Source organism: Setaria italica, chromosome VI (assembly GCF_000263155.2).
Source record: "Setaria italica strain Yugu1 chromosome VI, Setaria_italica_v2.0, whole genome shotgun sequence".
In the NCBI taxonomy this organism is placed as follows: Eukaryota; Viridiplantae; Streptophyta; class Magnoliopsida; order Poales; family Poaceae; genus Setaria; species Setaria italica.
Genome location: NC_028455.1, coordinates 31,551,866 through 31,577,024, shown reverse-complemented (window position 1 = coordinate 31,577,024; position 25,159 = coordinate 31,551,866). Strand labels below are relative to the sequence as shown.

The window sequence follows — 25,159 nt, the reverse complement described above, 5'->3', positions numbered from 1 at the left end:
TTTCGCCATGAAAAGAAGTTTTGCATAGCCATTGAAGAAGAAGCTTAAGCAAAGCTCAGTCTATAGACAGATGAAACACCACCCCCAAAGCTGTAGAGTTAGCCATCTGATGAGTAAAACACCCAGCGGCCACTAGTTGACCCCAAAAAAACAAAGCTAAAATCAAGGTCGTCGTCTTCGTCGTCGTCACGACCATATCATCATATACCCCCAAAGCATGTTATCATGTACCACTAATTAAACTGCAAGAAGAGGAGCGTTAATCAGGTCGGTCGCCAAAACCCACACCTGACTCAAAGCAGCCGGCGCCGGCGCGCAGAACGGCACGAAGCACGTCGCGGCGCGCGCGGCCTGCCGTCGCCGCGTGTCTCCGTCACGGGAGGTTGAGGAACAGGCCGGCGGGGTCCGGATCGGCAAACCCGGCGCTGCCCCAGCACGCGCCGCCCAGGTCGAACGCCGCCGGCCACTCGAACGAGTCCGGCTCCAAGTCCAGCGCCTTCCCCGCGGCCGGGAAGTCGGAGGTGCCGAGCCCCAGCGCCACGTCCGGCTGCAGCAGGTGGGCGAGGGAGTCCTCCTCCTCCGCCGCGGGGACCACGAGCTCGGTGGTGATCTCGCTCGCCGCGTCGGTCGTCGTCGGTGTCGCCGTCGTGGCCGTCGTCTCGTTCGTCGTCGTGGTCGTTGTCTCGTTCGTCGTCGTCTTGGCGGAGTCGGCAGCCGGGGCAGCGACGAGGGTAGGGGCGGCGACAGGGGCGGCGACGGGGTCCTGGGGCGCGACGACGACGACGCGGCGCTTCTTCTTGGAGGGCTTCTTGGGCTTGTTGGCGTTGGCGGCGGCCGCGTAGGACGATGGCGGCGACGATGAGGGCTTCTTGCGGGTGCCGCCGCCGACGGGTACGTTGCGGAGCGTGCCGCCCTTGGTCCAGTAGCGCCGGCAGCCCTTGCAGAAGTGGCGCGGCTGGGAGGTGTTGTAGTTGTTGTAGTAGCAGAACTTGGTATCCCGCGACTCGCACCGCGGGCACGGGTCCCCCTCCGCGGGCGCCGGCACCGCGTACCCCTTGGGCCGGCGGAGGTCGACCCCCGCGAACTGCTGCTGCGCCAGCCGGCGGCCCGGCTCGGCCGCTGCTCCCTGCATGCGCGACGGCGCCGTGGGTGCTCGCCTGCGTTAGAGGAGGAGGGAGTGGGAACTGAACACGCGCGAACGCGAGGGCTGGGGGCGGTTGCCGCCGGGGCTCGCTACCCTTCTTCTCTTATGGTCGCGGTCGCGGTTATGGCGATGGCGACGTGCTCACGCCATCCCTGCGAGTACCAGTAGACCGAGAGGGAACCCACCCCCGCCCCGCTCCACGACGGGGGCCCACGGGGCAGAGAAGCCATGCCGCGTGACGTGAGGGGCGGCGCGCCGTGAAGTTGACGCGACCCCGTGGGCCCGGCGCGTCAGCGTGGGGCGACCGGGGCTATAGACCCGTACAGGAAGGCAGGCAGGCGCGTGGTGTACCGCGAGGGACCCAACGGGCTGCCGCGCCGTACGCGCGCGTGGACTGTTTTGCGCGGCCAAGGCGACAGCCGCCGGCTCGTGGGTGGCCACGGCCAGGCCAGCGGCCGCTCAGCCGCCGTGACGGCGCCGCATGACGTGTCGGCGCGCGATCCGTCGCGGCCACCGCCGCGTGGGAGTTACCGTGGGTGGGGTTGGGGTTCGGCGGCACGGAACTATGCGGCGTGTCGGCCACCGCCGGCTCGCTCGGGTGGTCCGGAGCGCGCCACGTCGGGGCAGGGACAGCTAGGTTCCGCGAGGCGCTAGGCTGAGGTGGGGCTGGGACTACCAGTTCCTGCGGGGCCCACCAGAGAAGACGCCTGCCTGCCTGCCTCCTGCGCTGTGGGACCGGACCACCTGCTCCTGGAAGCCTCTACTCTCTACTACTCTGTTGTGCTGGTGCCTGGTGCCACCAGTGACCGTCGTTTGTTTCGGCGCCTGCCGGGTGACCGATCACAAGTTGGGTGCTGATTTGACCGGATTTGCCGCCGAAGCATCGACGGCGGCGAGGCTCCGTCGGTCGTCATCAGCTGGCCGTTTACCTACGTTTTTGTTAGGAGCAAATTCTCATACGCCATTGCAAATTTAACACATCCCTTGCGTGATTTTGATGGCATGTAAATAGCATACCGGAATTTTCTCTTTTATTAAAGGGAAAATAATCATCTGTGCTCTTCCGTAACTAGCCGTCCGATGCTCGATCAACGGCTGGGATCCTGCAGCACCACCCCTCGCGGCCTCTGGACCATAGTCGCCACACAAGTAACCCCACGCGATCCAATGCTCTCTTTCGAGAAATGCCTTTGTGTTGTCCGTAGTCCTGGACGGCTCAATCCTAGCTGCCCATCTTGCATTAATCTGTGCGATATCTTGTCTCATTCAACTGTATTTCAAGTGTATTTGTTTTTTCCTTCAAAATATACGACCTTAAGAAAGGAATCTGACATTGATGTGCCATAAAGTAACATAAGGTACCGGTGCAAAGGATAAAAATACTCCTTTGCATGCATGTGTCCAGATTTTTTTAAAGCAAGTGGCAACTTTTTAACCCCACACCTTGTACCTATCCGCCACCTATTTTGAAAAGTAACCGTTGCACATGACATATAATAATATTTACATGAGTTATCCTTTTTAACCCATTTACTGTCCCATTGAAACTCCATTCATATACAAAGTTACGCACGTACATGGTGTGTACTGCACATGCTCTAACCATATTGTTTAGAGTACACCAGCTGTGCAACAAAGCTTTCACCTATGTACACCAAATGTACATTATTTTTTGCACATTTAACTACATTGTAAAACAAATGAAAGCTTTAATCCTTATGGAACATTTGATGGACAGTAGAAGAACACATTTGATGAACAATAAATGAAAATGAACAACAGACAAATACGATGGACGCATGAACATAAGAATAGAGGTACTGCTACACCGTCATTGCCCCAGATCTCTTGAATCTGTACAGCACAAAGGGAAAAAAATACGCAAGATCCAGATCGGAAAAAAAAAAGAGAAACAAGAAGCGGCAAAAGGCTAGAAAAGAGAGAGAAAAACATAAAACAGCAATCGGCCACATTAAAAAGGACAAACCAGCAGTGCCAGCAAAAAAAAAGAAAAAAAAGAAAACTAAGATTCGCCCCATGTCGCGGCATGCCTCTGGTCACCGCACGTGATTGCTGGTTGTGCTCGTCGAGGTCCCCCCGCGCCGGGCAGGTCACCCAGGGCCGCGTGCTGCCATGCGAGGCAGGGGCACCGGTGGCTGCACCCCTCGCGCTCGCCTCGCGTGATGCGTCGCATGCGATATGGCCTCGCGCTGCGGCGGCCGACCTGCGCCATGCCGGACTTGACGCGGCTTGGCTCCGGCACACCCTAGCGGCGGGGGACCTTCGCCATGTCGAGCTTTGGCCGTCGCGCCAGGGTGCCCCTGGTGCCGGCCAAGTCCGGGCTTGCCACGACCCTCGCCGCGCCGCTCGCCCCGGCCGGTGATTGGAGCATGGTCCTGCGCGGGCAAAACAACGCGCGGGGAAGGGAGCCAATGGGCTCGCCGTGGATGCGTGGCCGTGCTGGAGCGTGACGACGGCCGCCCGACCGGGGCGCAAGAATCCGCGGGCACAAGCGCTGGAGCTGCTGCTCGCAAGTCCACGCCTGGATCCTAGCCGCGCCGGCGCCAGGAAGTGTCGCCGCCGTCGTGCGCTGCCGGATCAAGGCCCCTCGCACCCACTGCCGCAGGATCCGATCACTGGTGGTCTCTGCGCCGCTAGGTGCCATCCCGGCAACGCGCTGCTACCGTTGTAGGTGGCACGGGAAGGCGGCGGCGCGGGGAAGTTCCTGAGGCGCTCGCTGCCCCATCACACCCCGTCCTGCGGCTGCGCGTCGGTCCCCTTTGGCCCCCAAGCCACGTGCGTGACGCCGATGCCGCACCTCATCGGCGACCGGCCTCCCCAGATCCGACAACCCAACACCGCGCCGTGGCGGCCGGCGGCGGCCCGCGCCCCACTGGCTCCGCACCGTGCCGCCCTGGATATGGCAGCGGCGGACACGGCCTGCCCGCGCCCTGCACCACCGCCAGTGCTCCTCGGTCCGGCGATTGTGCGCCTGATATCCAGATCTGAGAGGAGAGAGAGGGAGGGAGGAGAGAGCTCTTGTTTTTCAAATGAATTTAAAACAGGGTAGATTGATATTTACCGTGAAGGAGAGAGATTCTGTACATGTTCTATACGCAATCCTGCTCCCCGCTCCCCCTCATGCGTACAGATTGAAATGCTATAAGTACAGGATACGATGTGATGTAAAATGGTCACATGGATGAAACATAATCCGTGCCCATCTGAACACGCTGCGCATCTCGAAATTAGATGTGGGCCTGTTTTCTTCCACTTGCTAAACTTTAGCACCCGTCACATCGAATGTTTAGATACTAATTAGGAGTATTAAACGTAGACTATTTACAAAACCCATTACATAAGACGAATCTAAACGGCGAGATGAATCTATTAAGCCTAATTAGTCCATGATTTGACAATGTGTTGCTACAGTAAATATTTGCTAATGATGGATTAATTAGGCTTAATTAGGCTTAATAGATTCGTCTCGCCGTTTAGATTCCACTTATGTAATTGGTTTTGTAAATAGTCTACGTTTACTACTCCTAATTAGTATCTAAACATTCGATGTGACACGTGCTAAAAATAAGACACGGGAAGAAAACGCCCCTGAGATCACAATCCTAAGGTTTGGACACAACCTACCCTGAATGCCCTCCAAGCGTAATCTTTTCTCCTCTCCTTCCCTGCCTGACCCATCACGCGCGTCAGAGACTCTAAAACATGCGACGAATCCCGAGTCCCGAGTCCCGACCAAGCCCCCCACAGCACAGCGGCCCCCGCCTGCTCTGCCAGGTGCCAGCCGAAGGCCGAACTCACCTCTTCGGTTCGGGTACGGGGGCCGCCGTACGCCCCCTTGTTTGTCTCCGGGCCCCGGCGAGCGCACATGGCGTGGCATGGACGGTGGTCTCGGTCGCCGCGTGGGTGGGGCCGACGCGAGGGCGCATCACGCAAGGAATCGCGTCGCCCACGCGCGCAGCGCGCACACCCCCTGCCGCCACCCGCTAGCGGCCGGCGCTCCCCCATCCGCCCGTGCCGTGATGCCGCGTCGGCGTCGCCCCTCACCCCGGAGGAATTCGGGTCGGCGTCGCATCGCGTCCACGGCGCCGCCACGCGCACATGGCCCCCAGGCCCCAGCACACACCCCGCCCGCGCCGGCACAGCAGCGGGGCTCGCTTGCCTTGCGCCCTTGCCTTGCCTTTGCCGTCCCGCCAGCCATCCGCGCGCGTCAGCTGGCGGGTCTCGCCGGCCGCCGCGTGTGTGTGCGCGCGGGCCGCCGGCGCACGATCGATGGTGGAGGGCGCGTGGGATCCGCCGAGAACGACCCCGCTCGATCGGATCGCACTGGATTCCGTCCCGTCCACTTCGTCGTGCGGCTGCTGGGTCCGGTCCGGTCCACGTCCATCCACCCACCGATCGATCGGGAATCGGGCCCTCGTCGCGCTCCCTCATCCGCTCCGACGCGCTATCTTTGAGATGATGATGAACGTGACGTTCTTCTCACCTCTCACTAATCCTTTGCACGAGTAAGGCTCCAAAGTTCCATCATTCCATGTCACCGCGACACGCTGCCTCGTCGATCGTTGGCATCATCATCATGAGTCCGAGTCCACTCGCGATGGATCCAAGGGCAAATTTTGGGCTGGCTGGTTTATTCGATAGCTTGACGTGCCATGTGCCATCATCGCTTATCATTCGATCGCCTTCATTATTCCATCGCGCGCCAGCCGTGCTCCGCTTGGCGCTGGCGGCCGCCATTGTTCGCTCGCCGCCGCATGCCGGCATCGTGGGGAAAGGGGGCCGACGTACGTGGCGCGACGTTCTCCACGGCACGGACGACATGGGTGGCGACAGCGGCTGAGCCCCGAGTCGCCGAATCCGTCCGCCGACGATGCACGCAACCCCCCTCCTCCAGCGTGACCTGTTCCATTCCATTGGCACGTCGCGGAGGCGGAGCCGGGAACCCTCCGCGGGGACGGGGACGGGGGGCGCCGCTCGGGCCGGGAGACCCCGTCTTGTCCCCGTCGCCGGCGGATTCGTCTAGTCACGGATCAGATCAGGTCCCGGAGCCCCCGTCAAAGTCCATGGCCCATGGCCCATGGGTGGATTCGTTCAGGCTCAGGCTCAGGCTCACGTCGTGGTCAGAGGATCAGATCGGGGGTTTCGGGTGGAGCAGCACCTGTCACCGCGGACGCGCCGCCGCCGCCGGGGTCCTCTAGCCCCTCTACGACTAGGAGGAGTGGGCGCGCACTCGGGGCCGCCAGGGCGTGGAGGATCACGGCAGGATCGGTCTCGGGGACAGGCGCCGCGCTGGGGGGTCTCTCGCACGCGCTCTCCGTCCCCCAGCTTTGCGTCTCCTTTCGCGTCGTACTTTGGATCAAGAAGATCCTCGCGATCATGATGCCAGTATGACCAGGAGGGATCGAGTTCTAGCAGGTCTCTCCACTAATCATGCAAGATCTTTTTCGGCCGTGAAAGGAAATTGTCAAGTTCGTGGAGTCCACTCGCCAGGCAGGCATCAGTGCCCACCAGAAAAATGTTAGCTACAGCCTACAGGCAGGCCTGCGAACCACGTTGGCCGCCGAAGGCCGAATTAGCTGATCTCGCGTTAGTGCTGCACACGGCAGACGCCACTCACGTAATTGGCCGCAGAAGAATCCGTAGCAGGGCTGAATGCAAAAATGCTGCAATGGAGGAGCAGGGTGAGAGCATCTCGTGCACGGCAGTGAAGAGCATCTCAAATCACAGGAGGGTCAGAGGGGACAGAGGCACGCTGCGCACAAGGGTACAACACATTGATGTTTCACTTTGAAGCAGCTGCACAGCGATGACGGAACTGAGCATCAAATTATGTTACAAGAGGGTGGGTCCGTCAGAATGGGGACGAACCGAATGAACTTCTCATATGAATGGAAGCCTACTATGAACAAAAGCAGCTTCACAATCTGCGATGGAAGCTTTCGGGAAGCAAGCAGCCCAAGGCTAGAGCAGCGACGCGATCGAATGAAAGAATGCAGCAGGCAGCAGCATAGTCCTGTGTCTAGACGGTACGGGAAGCGCAGTGTACAGGCTGCATGGAGGCTCCCCTTGTGTGTTAGGGGGGAGCGCAAAAAATGGATCCAATTATCCGGGCTTCTGCAAATGAGCATCCCCAGCGGCTGTTATCTGTCTGATTTATGCCGCTTGGTTGCCTGCGTATGTTCTCTAGCGCCATCCCCTGACCTTAGCTGGTGCCCGATCTCTTGATCACGAGACGCTTGGTTGATGAGATCCTGTGATGCAAAGGATTTTTCGTAAGACTTTTTTCATAAGGAAAGGCAGTGCAGACTGCAACAGTGTTTTGACACTGAGAGCAAACATGTCATCGACATGGCTATATCGACAGGAAATGGAAGCTTGATAATATGACTGGAGCATCTTGAGTTTAGCACATTGTAGTATGAATCCTACCTTCGAGGTTGAGTTTGACACGGGAGCAGATCTCTTGGTAGCCCGCTTACCAAGATTGATCTGCACCGAGATGCTAGCTTGGGACAAATCTACACCCGAGTTTTGCAGGGCAAGATTCAACGTAGTAAGCAACCTGTTATAAGGAAAAAGATACAATTTAAACGTTTCACTTAGAAATTAGACAGGTTTCAAGCACTGCAAATACAAAAAACAGCTTGTGAAAATGGAAGCATAAAAAATACAGAAAATCGATTGTTAGTACATACCCTTGGGAATATTGGCTCGACAAGCTGATGGTCCCTTCATCTATTGCCAATTCTGGGTTGTTTAACATTCCGTTGGGTACTGCACTGTCGTCTGATGGTGATGAATTTGTCAATTGCGCTTGTTGCTGGGATGCAACAGTGTCTGCACATGAATAAAACATCTTGCATGAGCTACAGAAATAATTAATAGTTCCATGGAAGGAGTACATGAACTACAGCAGATTGTAAAATGTTAATTGGATCAAGCAAAGCATACTTGTAACATTATTGGGAGTTTCAGCCTGCTTGAAAGGCACACAACCCTTTAGTTCTGCCAGTTCCTGTGCGCCCGGGGCAGTTTCAAATGCACCTGCATTGTTATGGTCCTCAGTCTTTGCAGCAAAAGGGAAACGTGGGGAGGAGCCATTTTTTGTAACTTGTGTTGGATCGGAGGAGACCATATCTCCATTAATCTCGTCCTTGTTCTGCAGCACAAGGATAAGATTCAAACAAGGGGCTCGTTAGAATCTCAGCCTCAGGAGCCTCATTGTGCAGAACATAAAGTTGTGTTGAAGTTTACCTGTGAATTTTTCCAGGAAGATCGAAAGTAGATGTTAGACCATGGCATGATCTTTGCATTTTCTTGGTTCCACTCTGGATGTGAAACCTCGTACTTTTGTACTTTTTCTTGCAAAAACCGTATGTATTCAATAACCTGCATTAAAGCAGTTGTTGATGGATTAGTAAAATATAAGATGGGAACAGATTATGCCCACACAATTGCTGTAATAACTTCGTCTGAAAAGAATAAAATGCTGCGATGTCTTACCTCTAAGAGAAATGATGCTTTGTCTCGCTTTTGATCATTTTGCGGCAAAATTTCTCTAAGTATCTGAAATCTGTAAAACGATTAGGAGTAGAAACGTTAGGTCCAATGCATGACTATGCTAACTGTTTAATGGCATACTAATAAAATCTTCTCAGCAAAAAAAGAAGCCAAAAAAAATGAATACCCATTTCGTTTCAAGATACATATTTCTCGAGGAACTCTGGTAGGCAATAGTTGACTTGAACATTGCCATTTAAAAATAGGATAAAGGTTTCCAGGCAATATCCAACTTGACCATTGCCATTTAAAAATAGGGTAAAGGTTTACATCCTGGCACTCCAAGCTTTATGACAGTGCATGTGGAGCTAAAGCTTCACTTGTTCTAGCATCTTCAGGGTAAGCACATGATTTCTTAACACTCAGTGCCACTACGCCCATAAATATTTACATCTCAATCTCAACTGAGATAACGGACCCCAAACTACATCTGCTACACTATTTAAGCCTAGTTCTGCAAACAGAGCAGAGCCATCACTACATCCCAAGACATAACGGATTTTACTATTTCTCAGACAAACTAGCCTAAACGTTGCTTGGGCATACTTCTATCCACATGTGTCAGAATGGAGACTCTACGAGCAAATCAGAGTTGATCCAAGTCATTTGCTCTCAGCGAAAGCTTGACACACACATATGTACTAGTAGTAGTATAAAACGCCAAGGAGACGCGAGCAGGCGAATCAAAGAAACAGTACCGCCAACTATTTCTGAGTGAACTGCGTGAGCTGCATCAACCCACCTGTCATTGATCTTGCTGCGCCTGCGCTGCTCCGTGGCGGAGTGCTTGGAGCGTGGCGTGTTGGGCAGCTGGTCCGTCCCAGCGCTGCCACTGCAGCTTCCACCCTTGGTCTCCACCCTGACAGAGAGTTCTGCAACCAAGAAGGAACCCAAAAAAAATCAGCACGAAAACCCTGTCAAAATCGCCTCTTCCACCACCGGACCTCCCAAACGGAACCAACAACACGAACAAGAGTCAGATTTAGCATAATTGAGCTAGCGTTACCTTTGAGCGAGGAGGAGACCTCGCGGCGAGCGGCGAGGCCGTCGTCGTCGTCGAAGCCCGCCCCACCGCTGGATCTGGAGCCGGCGTCCATGAAGCCACCACCCGCCTTCCGCTCCGGTTGCCTCTGCGGCTGCTGCTGTGGCTGCGGCCTGGCGGAGGCGACGGCGACGCAGCGCGCGGCGAAGGGGAGCGACCACGGGTGACCTGCCAAGTCGACAAGCAGACAGAGCGGAAAGCACACGCCTTTAGCTACGCTTTGTGTTTCTCCGGCTTTTGTTCGACGAATGATTGGATTGGAGGGTAGCAAAGAGAAACATTTGTTCAGTTAAAAAAACGAGCCTACCGTAACGATAACCTTTTCCAAAGTTTAATGGAGTATCATACTGGATTAACAAACAAAATCATTTCGAGTTTGGAGTTAGGACTTAGAACTGAACACTGAAAGCTACGCGGGAAAAGGTGGCAAAAAATTCAGAGCGAGAGTAGTAGCTCAGGATGTTTCTTTTCCACTCTTTTTTGACGTAGAAGGAAGGTCAGGAATAAGGATGTTCATCAGTCATCAGTGTTTGTTTATCCTAGGCTACAAACTGTTGACGTTCCGCATCCGACCGCACTTAGGGCCCGTAAGGCCCACAAAACGTTCTGGCCCGCAATAGGCCCACAAGGCCAACGGATCGGGATCCCGCGCCAACTAGACAGACCTACGAGTCTACGAACTATAGCGTCGCCCACCCTACTAGAAAAGCTCCACGCGACCACGCCTCGTCACGCACGCATCTTCGCGTCCGCGTGCGCGCCGCGCCACGCGACCCACGCCTGCGGCGGCGAGCTGCGCGCGTCGGCGTCAAGCCGTCACCACCAACCGAGAGAGCGGCGAAAAGGAAAACGAGAGAGCGCGCGCGTGCGTAGCGTACCTCGAGGGTCCGGCTGGCCCCAGACCGCGAAGGGCGGCTGCTCCTGCTTGACGGCCGCGCCGGGCTGGTCCGCGGCGGCGGCGGCGGCGCGGCTGATGCTGAACGTGCCGATGCCGCCGGGCAGCGCGTGCTGGCGGAGCTGCTTCTCCGCGGCGGGTCGCGACGGCAGCGGCGGCGGCGACTGCGACGACGGCCTCTCCAGCGGCTGCAGGAAGTCGTGCGTCTTGAGGAAGAAACCTGCACGACGCGCACCGGTTGTGGTTTTAGTTCAGAATTCAGAACAAGGCCGCCGTGGCAGCAGCATCGCGAAGAACAGCAAAACTCGTAATCACCGAGAAACACGGTAAAATTATTCCAGTTCGACGTATAAAAGCATGGCAGAGTTAGTAAAAATTCTAAACGAAAAGGCCCACGGAGATCTGACGGTTGGGGCACCAAAACTGCGAGAACAACATACCGAAACCCTTTAAAATTTACAGATTGCGAAATTTGAAATAGAGTACAGGCGAATTGGCAGGGGCGCAGAAAAGGTCGTGCACGGCTCTTTGCATCCACCACTGGGCGCCCTCCTCCTCAGCTAGCTACACGTGATCATTTCTTTGTTCCGTTAATCTGTCGTTTTCTACTTTCCTCTAACCACGCTGTCCACGCAAACACAAACTAAAAATCAAAAGGTAATTTCAAGCGATAATTCGTACAGGTATTACTATGTAGCAGATAGCATCTGACTGTTCATGGCCCAGCCTAGCTTTGTACCCGTCGAATTGCCGAATTCGGCAAAATCTTACAAGGATCCGCCGCGCAAACGTCTGAATTCCGATCCATCACCCAGAGAAACAGAGAGATGCTGAATCAGACGAACCTTGATGAGAGGGAGGCGGCGGCTTGGATTCCGGCGGCAGCAGCGGCAGGGCCGAGTCCTTGGCGGCGCTGTAGAGCGAGAGGAAGTCGTGCGTCGCCTTATCCCCTGCATTCGCGAGACCACCACCAACCGTCAGGTGGTCAGGAAATCAGAACGCGGGAGGAGGATCACCGATCCGTCCTCCATGAGAACGAGAACTCGGAGGTCCGAAACCCGGAAAGCAGCTTGAGCAATGGCGTGGATGGAAGAATTTACCTTGCAGCCCCATAACCACGCATTACACCTCGGCTCCGCGCGCCTTCGTCTAGCTCGAGCCCGCTTGGACGCGTAGGAGAGGGAGGTGGGAGAAGGCGCGCGCGCAAGAGAGGGAGATCTCTGCTGCAGCTGCGATGCGAGGCTCCTCCGGCCTTCCTTGCCTTCTCTCTCTGTGGTGACCTCTCCTTTCCCTCCTGTGCCGCGGGATGCTTTATACGGGGCAGGGCGGGACAGGCACCCAACACAACAGCGGAGCGAGCGAGCTTTCCCTCTCCGTGACGACGGCGTTACCGGACCGCGACGGCCGTTAGAGGCGCGCGGCGGGGGCTGAGGGGTACGGGTACCGGCCGGGGGAGGCTCTGGTGGGGGGATCCAGCACGTGCCGGGCGTGGGTTGACCGCGGCGTTGGCGTGAAGCACAGTAACTTTTCCTCTCTTTTTTTACTGTAGGGAGCCGCTACGCTAATCCCCAGGCCCCCGGTTGTTTTTTAAAGAGATTGAAATCATCCGCGGTCGCTAGCGGTAGTGGGGCGTGATCACGACTATCCTTATCAGGATTTAGACGCTCGGGTTCGCCGGAGCATGTGACGCCGGACGGCGACACGACGCGATGCCAGGGACGAACGGTTTCGAGTCACTCCTGGAGGCTGGAGCCGCACCTGCACGGCACAAACCCCCGCGATCTCAGGGCTCTCGGTCGTGCATGGAGCTTCGTGTGTCACTGCAAGAAGAACAGTGGCGGATGCGCGGCGCCGGGAGGTCGGAGGAGGAACACTGGAGCAGATGGCGAGAGGGTGATTGGGTCACGTGACGGTTGGGTGAGGAGGCGGGGCCCCCGCCCGGCGGCACATGAGGCCGAAGATTTCGGGCATCCCGTGGATAGAGATCGGAGGTAGGGGGAGGGGGGTGGGCTGGTGCGGTGGTCGCCGGCCGGGGCCGGGCCGGTCATGTGCCCCCGCCAGATTCCGCAGGGCCACTCCTTTCCCCCTTTGTCTAACAGCGACCTCAATAATGCTGGCTGCTACCACCACCTTGTGGGCTTGGCACCCGTGCCTTTCGCCCGGAAACCCCCACCACTTGCCTTGTTTCGTTCGCTTGCTGTCATAAGCAACGTGACACCGGCATTTCATCATCACCAGTCCCAAAACAGTGAACACCATCATCCGTGGGTTAAGAGCTTACAGTAAAAGATTCTTACTGTTTCGAGTGTAAACAGCATGTTAACCAGGGGTAAAAGGTGGTCCTGGATCGAGAGACGGAGCGGATCCGATCGAACCCGACCGAGACGTCGGGAAGCGTGCGCTCCTGCCGAGGAGGGCGCCTTCACGTGACCGGCGCAAGCGGCTCTTCGCCGCCGCTGCTCCTGAGCCACGCGTGCGTCATGACTCATGACCCAGGAGGATTCACCAGTGCGCCGCCGGGTCCCGGCAACGCCGAGTCGCCCGGCAGTTGCCTGCGCCGGCAGAACGCCGACCGCCGCGGCGCATGTGTTTACTCTTTTATAGAACCATGCGGCGCACGAGTTGGAGCGCAGGTCGTCTTGTTCGGATCAGGAGGCGTGCACCTCGTGAAACTACCGGCCGCCACCAGATTAAATTAGGGCTATGCTTTGTACGGCTGATGTGCGCCACCGTATAAACTTTCTTTTGTGTTGATCGGTTGATCCTATGTGAAGCTTCATTATGACGGAGAGTTTGTCAGAGAACTCGAATCTTTTTTTTTCCTTAAAAAATACACAAATTCTCCGTTGGCTGTCGTGGACTCCAGTTTAAAACGTGAAGTTTGGAGCAGAGCAAATTTAAAAATTTGCACGCCCTGCGTGTGTCTGTTTTCCACACCAGTTGATCGGTAATCGGTTGACGATGGCCCATATGTGCACTGAATTAATCGTGCGACAGCGATCACGGGGCGATTCCCCCGCATGACCCCAACTCCCTGCTACTTTTCTTTTTTCGTCAAAAGCGGAGAAATAAAGTTAATCGGCACGAAAGAAACATGCGCTCGCTTGACTTGTGTGCTGGTGCCGTGCGGAGCCGGAGCTCCCTTTCGAAGCTTTAGTGAAATGCTGATACGTGTCGAGCCAGTGTGCCAGCAGCTTTATATACTCGAGTGACTGGAGGATTTCTTTCCCAACTTGCTCGTGCAGGGACCAAAAACAACTAGCTTCCTGCGTCGTGCGTTGCGCGCGCGATCAACCGGAGCCGGGCAAGTCGATCGAGTAGAGTCTAGCAACGTTCCACTTGGGTTTACGTGATCATGCCCTCTATGTGATCCATTCATCCACAGGGCTGGGCAGCGACGTTCAATTTTCATTTCGTTCGTGTACGAGCCCATGTAAACCTCGTAGCTGGTCGCCGTGCACGATGCAAGCAGCATCCCATCGAGATCCGTTTCCACGGAAGTAACAAACCATTGTGAATTCCGCCGCATGTGCGGCCACGTACGACGAGGGTACGAGCCGTCACCTCGTCCAATTACTCCCCTCCCCCTCCGCGGCGCCGAGGTGACGGGGGACAAGGCCCCGTGCGGGTGCGCAGAGCAGACATGGCCCCCCTCCCTCCGCCGGCCCGGCTCCAACTCCAAGCGCGACGCCACAGGCCGCACGCGCGCAGGCGCACTGCACCCTGCCTCGCGTCGCGTGCGCGGCCGGCGGGGCCCGTGCATGCCTCCCTGCCCGCGCCGCAGCCTTTTGCAGTTGCAAGGGGGCAGGCCGTAGGCCGACGACCCACGTGCGGCGCCTGGCACCCCCGCACGTGCCGACCCGCAGTGTCGGGACCGGCCGGCCAGAGGCGCGCGTGGCGTGCTCGCGCCGGGGCCCGGGCACGCACGGACGGACACGCCCGCGCCGTGAGCGAGCGTACGAGGCGGTGCGTCCGCGTCCGGCTTTTCTGTGCTAGACTGCTGGTGGCCTTGCCGATCGAGATCGCAGCCAGGGCGGAGACCTCTCCAGCTGCGCCCGTATGGCGATCAGGATCAACAAGCCTTTTTTCTCTCGCGATGAGATGCGCACCGAACCGATCCACACTGACATGTGCCTCGCCAACTCGATACGGGTTCTTTCCAAAGGCTAGGCCATTCTTTGCCAAGCTAGGGACGGGTCGGCAGATGCCTGGCGCGACGCCTTTACTCGTCACCCTCTGAGCTTGTGGCCGACAGGCGACACCCATACGCCGCGGTGGTTGGAGGCGAAAGCGCGACCGGCCAGCAGGCGAGATACGCACATGCGCGCATACGTATATGGCCTCCCGGTGTACCGAGAGAGAAAAAAAAAAGACAGTGACTACGCTACGCCAGGTCGCGGGTGGCGGTGCTTTGTTTAGTGCGGGGCTATGCGAAGTAGCGTGGCACGGCGGACGCTAACCAGCTAGAAACCGTAAACAAGTGCCGGGCCACTCGTGTTTCCTTCACAAACGGCACTGTTCTATTCTCCATGTATGTATATGCCAATCATTAGTCTCTCGTGAAACAAATTGCCGCAAGAATTACTACAGATGTGTAGTTTTGTAATAAATTTACCGAATGTACATATAGTTTTGTTAATTTTTAGGGCGCTGCTAGCGTCCAGACGTCCAACATCCGGGCGTAACATCGGACATTGGAATGCTACTATTAAATTAAAAAAAAACTTTCACTGAAACATTTGCTTAATGTTGCAAAGTAACATTGATTTCTTTTTCGCAAGCTGTCATTTCAGCAATCAGCTCCTCCTCCCTGATCGGACATACCTGCCTCGCGTCTATCCAAAAAATGAGTTCATAACTCAAAATCCCATATGCCATGGTCCCCCTAACAGCAAAATTAGGCTAATAAACTTTTTGCAACATCTCTGAACCAACAAGCGAAACATCACAATTTAACTACTGCAACATCTCAAAAGCAAATATTCAACATGAAAAATCAATCTACGAAAATCTCAGTCTATCAGTCGCACATGCGTGAAACATTAAAAATCATTACATGTAACATTTTCTTATAACATTAGCAACATTGCAGATCTACTTGATAGACGATGCAACATCAAAGGTTAATTAGCGAAACATGTCAGATAAGCTACTGCAACATTGAAAAGTCCCGTGCAGATCCAGAGACCTCATCCATGAAGGAGACTCATATCCATCACAAAGAAGCCCCCCGTTAGCGAGGCTGCCCCAACATCTCAAACCATCCAATGCATCGGAAAAACCGAACATGAAACTGAACATCTCAAAACCAATATTGCAACATCAAAGACCATCTAGTGCAACATCAACAAACACTAATCCCAACATCTTGAAAATACCAACTGTAACATCATAAAATTTCAGTGCGTCGTGGCTTACTGGTGCCTCTAAACATGAAGTCTTCTTCCTCAAGAGCACAATAGAATGCTCTCATGGAGTCATGGTGCATACATCCATCTTTTCCTTCCATGGACCTCCTCCCGGTAGGCACATGAGTAGGAGCAAGCGCATGGCTCGGCCACTGGCATGGGAGCAAGCGACTCAGCGTCCTGCGACCATGTCATCAAACGACGCGAATGGGAATAGCTCGTGACCCATGTCGGCGGTGGCGGCGCCTAGTGGGAGCTCGGTGGACGCACTGCTTTGGCCTTTGGGGGTGCGGGGGATGACCCTTGCAATCTCACTAGCATCTAGCGTGTGTGTGGGCTGGATGCCTGGATGAGAAAGGGAGTAGCTTCTCATGGAAGGAACCAGAGGAGAGGAAAGTGAAACGATAAGAAATGAATGCGTGGAGGCAACGTGTGGTGAAGAAGTATAATATGTTTTTTCTGTGTGGACCGGCGTCCGATATTTTCACCATGCACCGGACAGCCGAGATGTAGCATTACCCTGATTTTTATCCAATTACTCAAATAAATCAACAAAGTAAATAACTGATGATGACAGAAATAAACCCTGCTTCCGTTAATTAGAAACGATGAAAATGTCAGTGTGAATATACTTTTTTAGCTGTGTAGGAGTACATCGCCTGACCATTGTACATCTCCAATACACTAGGTAGTCCAAAGTTTACAGAGCAGCCCTCTATAGGCAGTCACCACTTCACCAGGCGTCCATGCCAGGCTTTCACTTAACAAATCGATAGCTCTTCTGACAACAGTATCCCCGTGTCAGAGAAAGTGCCTGGCGCCAATCATTTCCGCAGAGATCTAAGCATGTTTTTAAAACTAGCTTTACAAGTAATCCACATCCCGTATGCACGGCACAACAGCCTGTAGGGCTTTGTTTGCATCACCGGCCATGTTACGCTAAACCCCTTTCTCTCTATTTTGTATATTCTCATGCATGCATGCACGCTCCCTCGCTTTGGATCCGTCCCCTCCTCCATCATGTTCGCGGCATCCCCCCATGTTCTCCCTATTTTTCTTTACCAAATCAATCATTAAAGACATTAACAATTTAACAATGCTGTTTGGAATGCATTACTTTATATCACGTCCAAACTTTTGTCCACACCGCCAAGCTGTCGAATGTAAAAACTCGAGCAATTTGTGCACAAAACCTTGTTTGATCTAACCAATTAATTCCCCGCTCAGAAAAGATTCAGCCAATTAAGGGAGATAATACAGCACAAAACATATGCGATAAATTGAATTATTTACTTCATGCAAAATTTGAGCCAAATTAAGCAGAAACTTTATTAAGTAGGACTGCGGAACTGACCCACGAAATGAAGTCGACACGGAGAACATAAGAAAGAACTAAAAGCAAGGGATTGGTTTGTGTTTCCTTGATGGACAGGATGAAGTTAATTATTAGTCACGCTAATGGCAATCATGGAGTCACATGACCCCTTCCCCACCTACCTACTCGCATTGTTCTTGTTCATCCTCCTTCCTTACTCTAAAGAGGAATGAAGCACTCGAGTACGGGAACACGCCACAGCGTACGTCCCATGCGCGCCCTCCCTCCGCCCAAAGCCAGACATGCCAGCTCCATGGGATAAACAAAAGAGCTCTTAAGAAAAAAAAACACTCGCCGACTTACGTGGCAGCTAGCTCCGTCCTTTTGCGGGGAGTAATTAAATAGAATTAAACTAAGTAAATAAACTATAGTTAATGAATTTGAGGTGGATTAGATTAGTGGAGTGACCGAGGTAGCCGACACAATGACAGTCTGACAGAGAGGAAGATTCCGGGCGATGGATGATGAAAAGGCCCGCGGGATCGGAGTAATAATTTAAGCGGGCCGGATTAAAGATTGGGTTCACCACTTGATGGACATTCCCCCTGCGCTGCAGGGTCTCCAGTTCTCCCCCTCCCCCTTTCTTTATCGGCTTAGGGATCCGTAAATTAATCTGCCCGCAGCTACAAAGTCATAACCCTGCTGCCCCCACACCTCAACCTGCTGTTGCTTGGGCGCCAGGATTTGGATTAACTAGCCGTGATGCTGATGCCCCCCCACTTAATCCCCCGTGCTTGCGCGCCATGTGACCCCTTAATTAAGCATCAGCGCCCCCGATGAGGGACGCGTGGTGCGCGGTGGGCCGGGTGGGGTGGGGTGGGTGGGCGCATGCGGTTGGCGCCGCGCCACCGGATCACGTGAGGGCGAGGGGGAGGAGCCGAGGAGGGGAGGGGAGCACGTCGTCGTCGGCTCGTCGCCGTCCGGCCCCTGGGCGGATCACGTGGCCAGCGCACCCCGGCGGTGGCCGGTGGGTCCCGAGCACCCCTGCGCGCGCGGGGACAAAAGAGGCGGCCAGGAAAAGGGCTTCTGCTCCTTTTTCTGGGATGCGGGCCTCTGTGTTTTGGCTCGTCAAATTCTTTTTTCGTGCGTAAGGACCCCGTTTGGTGCTTTTGACTTCCCGAAATTTCTTGAAGGTTTAGATATTAATTAGAAATATTAAGTATAGATTAATTACAAATCAATTTTGAGACTAATTTGCGAGATGAATCTATTAAATCTAATTAGTCTATGATTTGACAATATGTTGCTACAGTAAACATGTGCTAATGATGGATTAATTAGGTTTAATAGATTCGTCTCGCGAATGAGCCTCCATTTGTGCAATTAGTTTTATAATTAGCTAATGTTTAGTCCTCCTAACTAATATCCGATTCGATATGACATGAATTTTAGTTAGAACCAAACCTCCAATCTTGTTTTTAATTGTGTGAGAATTGACACCGACGCGTACAACAGTATCGGTATCGGGCTGTGATCCAAAATTACGTTACGAAATGCGTAAGCACGCTTACGTGTACTCAAAGGTAGTTAGTACATGCGTGCATGTGACCTTCCAGACAAGCTGTGGAGCAGACGCACATTCAGAAAAAATGGACGAAAAACTGCCTGAAGAAACGTTCTTGGGCGTTCGGGGGATTAAGTGTGGCGGGCACGTCGCTGTGGCCCCCCCGGACCCCGGTGCCGTCGCTGTCGAGGTCACGCGAGGGAGGCGTCGACGTCGGAGCGGCTCCGGTCACGTGCGGCCAGCACGACCCTACCAGCTGAGCCTCTCCTTTTCTCTCCGTCCACCCTCACCGTCCCACGTCTCGACGACTCGACCGACCCCACCGCGCCGCGCCCTCCCCCGTCGCCTCGTGAGCCGTGACAGGTGGCCTCCTGTGCCGCGTGCGGTTGGCTCCTCTCCGCCCCGCCTCGGCCGGTCGCCCCCGCTTGTCGCCGAGCGCGTGAGGTGGAGACTGGAGACGCCGGAGAGCTAGCGGAGCGTTCCGATCCGAACGCCGTCAGGTGGGTGCGGGACGGCGCGGCGTTAGGCGGGCGACGACGCCGTCCGGGCGGCGCGGCGCCGCGCACGTGGCCCACCCGCTCGAATCCTCGCGGCGTTTGCGCCCATCCTCGGCGGTCGCGCCCACCTGCTCGTCGTTGCAACGCATCCGTTTTGGAGACAGGTTGACGTCAACTTTTAGTCCGATGCTCTTGCACTTTTTTCCGCCAGCCAGAGGCGAGGCGAGGCGAGGCACCGCAGGGGTGGTCTTCAAGCCCGCCAAAGGCTGCTGGTATTTCGACACGGGTGATCTCCGTCTCCGGCACGGCATGAACCTCGTCCCCGCGCGCTGCCTCCCAGCTCGTTAGAACGAGGACAAGAGGGAAAAAAAAAAGGAATCAAGACGGCCCGTGTCATCCCGTCCCACTCGCCGTCTCCGCTCCTCTTTGCGCAAGTCCCATTTCGGCATGCGTGGACGGCTGCTGAGCCGGGGCCGGGGGGCACCACCGCGCGCGCACACACCGGCTGCCTTGATGGAAGATTAAGGGGTGTTTGGCTTTAGTCCGTGTCACATCGAATATTTGGAGACTAATTAGGAGAACTAAATGTGAGTTAATTATAAAACTAATTACACAGATGGAGACTAAACGGTGAGACGAATCTATTAAGTCTAATATTCGTCTCGCTGTTTAGCCTTCATCTGTGCAATGAGTTTTGTAAATAATTTATATTTAATATTTCTAATTAATCTAAACATTCGATGTGATAGGGCTTAGCCCCACCCCTAACCGGCTGCCGTGACCAGAGAGCTCGCTGCCGAGCTCTGCGTGCAGCTGCGGCAGCAGCGACAGCGCGGTGCCTCTGCCTGTGGGGTTCCGCTTGTATTCGATGGGTCTGCGGACCGCTGTTCCGCTCGTGGTTTGCAGAGATCATGCTCACTGTTCAGACTTCAGACCCTTTTTTAGCACTTGCAGTTGCAGTACCGTAGCGTGTACAATTGCAATGCGAATCCAGGAAGGATTTCACCCGTGTCGTCTCGACCCCGTTGTTGCCCGACGACGGAGATCCTTCCTTGGGATCCTGCAGCGCTCCGTATCCATGATTAGTCGATGCACATGTCAACACTCACCGGTGCAGCCGTGACCGGTCTTGAAGTGAACCCTGCCGCTGCCTGGATTCTGAAACCGCAATTGTCAAGCGCGGACCCATAAATCCTGCGCTCCTCCATTCCACGAGTGGTACGTGCATTTTGGACTTTTTTTTGTTGATGTGTTTTCAGTAATGGATCAAGGAAGGAGAACCAATAATCATCACTCATATCAGGCTTGATATGCCGGCATCAGTCGTGAGACAGCCGGGTATGGTCAGGAAAAGAGATGCGCGTGGGTGGAAGAAGGGTACGCTGGTGGTGTGGTATCCGCCACGGCAAGATCTTCCTGGTTGGTCCAGCGAGGGAACCCCTGATGCGACGTGCACGCGGCAGCTCGCCTGGACCAGCTCCTCCTCAGTCCTCCCCTTCTCCTTCAGGTAGAGCCAGGTACACCGGACGGCGGACGCGAGTACGCGACGCTACCGACCTGCCGTCTGCCGTGCCCGTGCGTGGTGGCTTGCGACTTGCGAGAATGCACGGGACAAGGATAAAAAAGAGGTCCAGCTAATAGTGCAGGGGAACCAAAAATTGTGAAATGGCCTCTTGTAGACTTGCAGTGAATGTGTGCGTGAGCCGGTGAGTCGTATGTTGTCGGTGTTGCTCTCTCTGTTTTTTTTTTTGAGAAAAACATGTTGTCGGTGTTTCTCCGTTGATCGTTATGGTATGATGGGCCAATAAAAATGGATAGCGATTGAGAGTAGCGCGTTGATGGCCCAGCCCAACTACGCTTGGGCTAAATGAAAACCCCTATGCAAGTAACGGACACCCCCATACACCTTCCATACAAAATCACATGGAAGAAAAGGCACCCATAGACCGTAATGGCATAATTCTCCAATCATCAGTTTCCATCTCTCTCGCTTCCACTTATCACTTATCAGGTCCTCCACGGATGTGGCAGCGAAGGACAAAAGTTTGGTGTAATGGCTCTCAAGGCAATTCAAGAACTCCTGTGCCACACAAGAAGACCATATAATATGAGGGAGTTGACTTCTTTTACGATGGCGTAGGGGTGAATTGATGGCTTTTTTAAAGTTAAATTTTAAATATATTCAAAATTTCAAAAAAAGACACTCACAAATTGTATTATGTTTCAACAGAATATCATGTTATGAATAACATTCCATACGTGCGGATCCATATTATTTTTGAAAATCGTGTTACAGATGGATCGCTGGAGGTGATATATACTATATACAGTGACACGGATAAATTTTTTTCGAAACACATAGCATAGACGCAGATGTTTGCATACACGCATGGATACTTGTCCCTATGAATACACGAATGCAATCCTACCCCTTCGAGCATATCTGAAAAACTGAGCTCGAAATCCTCGAGATTGACGGAGTCACCACTGGTATCTTGTTGTCGATGGGCACGTCGTCTTCCACTCGATAAAAATGTTGCTGCACGATTTTTATAAAATCGGCCAACTAGGTTCAGAAAATGCCCGTTTTCATAAATCATTCGACCATATGTCAAAAAGTCTCGCTCAGTTTTCACAAATGTTGAGGGCTTGAGGGGGGTGTTCAGTAGATGATTATCGAATGATGAACATTCATCAGAAGACAGTAAAACGTGACATCTCAAGAATATGGATTTATTAGAGCAGGCGTTTGCTTTAGAGTGGTGGTAAATGGTAATATCACGCAACAATTTTTTTTGTACCATCTTGGCCCGCACGAAGGTACATGCAACCGCACCCCGCACCCCGCAGGCATCCTCTCAAAGCACGCAGCAACCGCCGGCGAGCCGGCAACCGCCGCGATATGAGCGCGTCCGTACATATCCGCCGCCATGTCCCCACCTCCTCCGCAACTTCCACTTTCCCTTGCCCAGCCATCCTGATCAATCTGGTTCGCCATGGCCACTCCGGTACAGCCTGCCGCGTCTCGTTCTCCTCCTCGCCCTCCTCCGCCGCCGCTGCCGCTACCGCCGCCGCCACCTCAGCACGACACTACGCTCACCCTGGCGCTCGCGCTGCCGCCTCCCGCGTTCGCCTGCGCGCTCTCCCGAGCCCGCTGCAAGCGCGGAGGCCGCGGCCGGACGGCGCTGCCTGCTCCTCTCATTCGCCAGGGTGCGGTCCTCGCCCACGGGGACACGCTGCCGTGCACCGAGTGCGGCAAGCAGTTCGCGTCGTGGAAGGCGCTGTTCGGCCACATGCGGTGCCACCCGGAGCGGCAGTGGCGCGGGATCACGCCGCCGCCGCACTTCCGGCACAACCACCACCACCAGCAGCACGCCGTGGGCGTGCCGCCCCTCGCCGTGGCGGCGGCGGCCGCGGGCCAGCAGTTCACCGTGCAGGAGCGCGAGATCGCCGCGAGCCTGCTCATGCTCGCCGGCGCACGTACTCCCGGCGTCGGCAAGGGCAAGAAGGGCGTCCTCGCCTCGTCTAGCGCGAAGAAGGAGAGCTGCAGCACGCCGGCTTCTTCGCCGACCGCCGCCGCGCCGCCCAAGTGCGACGACCACAAGTGCAGCGTCTGCGCTCGCGGGTTCGCCACCGGGCAGGCTCTCGGCGGGCACAAGCGGTGCCACTGGGAGAAGGCATGCGCAGAGGTGATGGCGGTTGCAACACCTAGCAGCTGCAGCCCGTTGCTGGCAACGTCAGAGGTGGCGGCGGCGGCGGCGGCGGCCACCACGCTGGACCTCAACCTGCCGCCGCCGGGGACGATGCTGGCATTGCCATGGAAGAGCGATGAAGACGGCAGCTTGAACGCGGCGCTGGATTTGAAGCTTGGGTACTAGAGTTAGCGTTGGACTACTTGGTAGGTTTGATATATATGTAAATGTAATCTAGCTATGTGCATGTGTATAATGTTGGTAGCTTCGTTTGAATCTTCAATTCTCTGGCCGTGCTGATTCAGAAAGGAAGTTTTTCTGATCTATCTGAATTGGCGGCTTGCTTAATCTGAAGTCTGTAGTGCATGTACTAACTGTAAGTCTGTATATGTTTAGCTGATGTGATAATATAATGTGTTAAATAACATGTGTTTTGTTCAGTGTGTCTAAGTAACATTTGTTTTGATTAACCGTGTTTGTAGCGACAGTTGTGTCATTGTTCAATGTAGTTGAATTTGTATGTTCAGTTGGAGTCAATTGTGGCAACTCTAGTCTTTCTTATATGGATATAACCTGCCAACTGAAATTACCTGGTGTTATCTGCAGGCCTGCAGTTCCGTATCTAGAATTAATTAGATTATGTTAGTTTTCTGTTAGCTATGGCTAATAACAAGGAAGATGCTTGAGTCGGCGATATCACATATATCATGGTAACGCTGGACCTTAAGTTAGACAAAAGTATATATAGCAGTAGCATAGCTTTGGTTACGAATAGTAATTTGAGACGGAAAGAGTACACGATAAGTGTGTATGTGCATGGAGCTTAAAAATGGGCGCATCGAAGACCCGAGCAGCTTTTTGCTCAGCTTGTGCAGATGACTGGATGGAATCTAAACAACAGGGCCATACTCGGCTTTGCTTCTTTGGACTTTCATGCATGGTGCCGTTGGCCTATGGGATATGTTGATGGCCCAGCCCAACTCGACTACACTCTTGAATGGCTTAAGGAGATAACTGATCAAGATTGTAATATCTGCTGTGATGAATGAAACTTTGGTATTTGCTTAAAAAAATCGACTTGAGCCCAAACCTAGAGAACCACAAAAATTATGCACTTTCCATTCCATAACAGCCATGAAGTGCTGGAACACAAATGCTCGAAGTAGCGTAGCAAGGGATGTCTTCTACTTTTTTTTACTCCGCCGATGGGTATGCCTCGCTCCACCGCGCTCTCCCTTGCACCCCGCTTTTTTTGCCCGCCCCTGCACCCCGTCATCTCGCTCGCCCTCGCTCCTTTTTTTTCTGGGGAACCCTACGCGCCACCGCCGCCCCCGTCATCCATCTCGCCACCCCATTACGCCGCCGCCACCCCCGTCATCTCGCCGCCTCCTTCCCAATCCCCATCCTCGTTGCCCTCCGCCTCCTCCTTCCCTCTCGACGTCCTCCTTCTCTCCTACCGGTCAACTCCCGTGCCGTCCACTGCCTCCGCCGGCGTCGTCCTGTTCCTCGGCGCAGCCACCTCCTCCGTCCGCTGCCCGGCCACGGCTCCTCTGTCCGCCACCACGTCGGGAACACCGGTGCGCCCCCTGCCCGGCTGCCCCTTGTAGGATCTAGGATACTGACTAGAGGGGGGGTGAATAGGCGGTTTCAACTAAAATCACAATACTAAAGAAATTTAATTAGTAACACAAGAGGAAAACTATTTTTAGCTATTCAATAATTAGATGAGGGATTGCAACCTAGGGTGACAAGGTTCAATTCAATCTCTAGGAATGTACTTGCTCAAGATAAATTGCAATAATGAAATTGAGCAAAGAGAAGACCGAACACAAGAGACGAATTTATCCCGTGGTGTCGATGACTTGCCGGTCACCCCTAATCCACGTTGAGGTGGATTCAATGCTTCAACCGCTCCTCTATCAAGACATTGCTTGAAGTTTGAGTCGGCTTGAATCAAAGAACCTCTCCAAACCTTGATTCCACTAATGTTGCTCTTTAGGACTCCGGCGAGGTGAGCACAA

The 25,159-nt window shown here is 54.3% G+C and overlaps 3 protein-coding genes and 1 long non-coding RNA gene across 4 annotated transcripts; 1 reads left to right on the top strand and 3 right to left on the bottom strand.

The window, feature by feature from the left end:
• Nucleotides 1-1,264, bottom strand: LOC101771538 (dof zinc finger protein MNB1A). The gene has a single exon (XM_004973707.4). It carries the CDS (start codon nucleotides 1,130-1,132, stop codon nucleotides 374-376), a length of 759 nt encoding a protein of 252 aa, XP_004973764.1. The 5' UTR covers nucleotides 1,133-1,264; the 3' UTR covers nucleotides 1-373.
• A 1,635-nt stretch (nucleotides 1,265-2,899) lies between these two features.
• On the bottom strand, nucleotides 2,900-4,403 carry LOC111257583. The gene is made up of 2 exons (XR_002678100.1): nucleotides 4,250-4,403; nucleotides 2,900-4,149 (listed from the first exon to the last, which is right to left on the bottom strand). It is a non-coding gene; the product is annotated as an uncharacterized LOC111257583 (long non-coding RNA).
• A 2,515-nt stretch (nucleotides 4,404-6,918) lies between these two features.
• On the bottom strand, nucleotides 6,919-11,955 carry LOC101771138 (transcription factor BIM1). Its single transcript, XM_004973706.2, has 11 exons — nucleotides 11,763-11,955; nucleotides 11,508-11,612; nucleotides 10,646-10,882; nucleotides 9,732-9,935; nucleotides 9,468-9,597; nucleotides 8,669-8,738; nucleotides 8,420-8,554; nucleotides 8,117-8,324; nucleotides 7,861-8,002; nucleotides 7,595-7,727; nucleotides 6,919-7,416 (listed from the first exon to the last, which is right to left on the bottom strand). The coding sequence occupies exons 1-11, from the start codon at nucleotides 11,773-11,775 to the stop codon at nucleotides 7,306-7,308; spliced, it is 1,488 nt and encodes a 495-aa protein (XP_004973763.1). The 5' UTR covers nucleotides 11,776-11,955; the 3' UTR covers nucleotides 6,919-7,305.
• A 10,487-nt stretch (nucleotides 11,956-22,442) lies between these two features.
• LOC101754793 (zinc finger protein ZAT2) lies at nucleotides 22,443-23,324 on the top strand. Its single transcript, XM_022827780.1, has one exon. It carries the CDS (start codon nucleotides 22,443-22,445, stop codon nucleotides 23,322-23,324), a length of 882 nt encoding a protein of 293 aa, XP_022683515.1.
• Nucleotides 23,325-25,159: the final 1,835 nt, after the last annotated feature.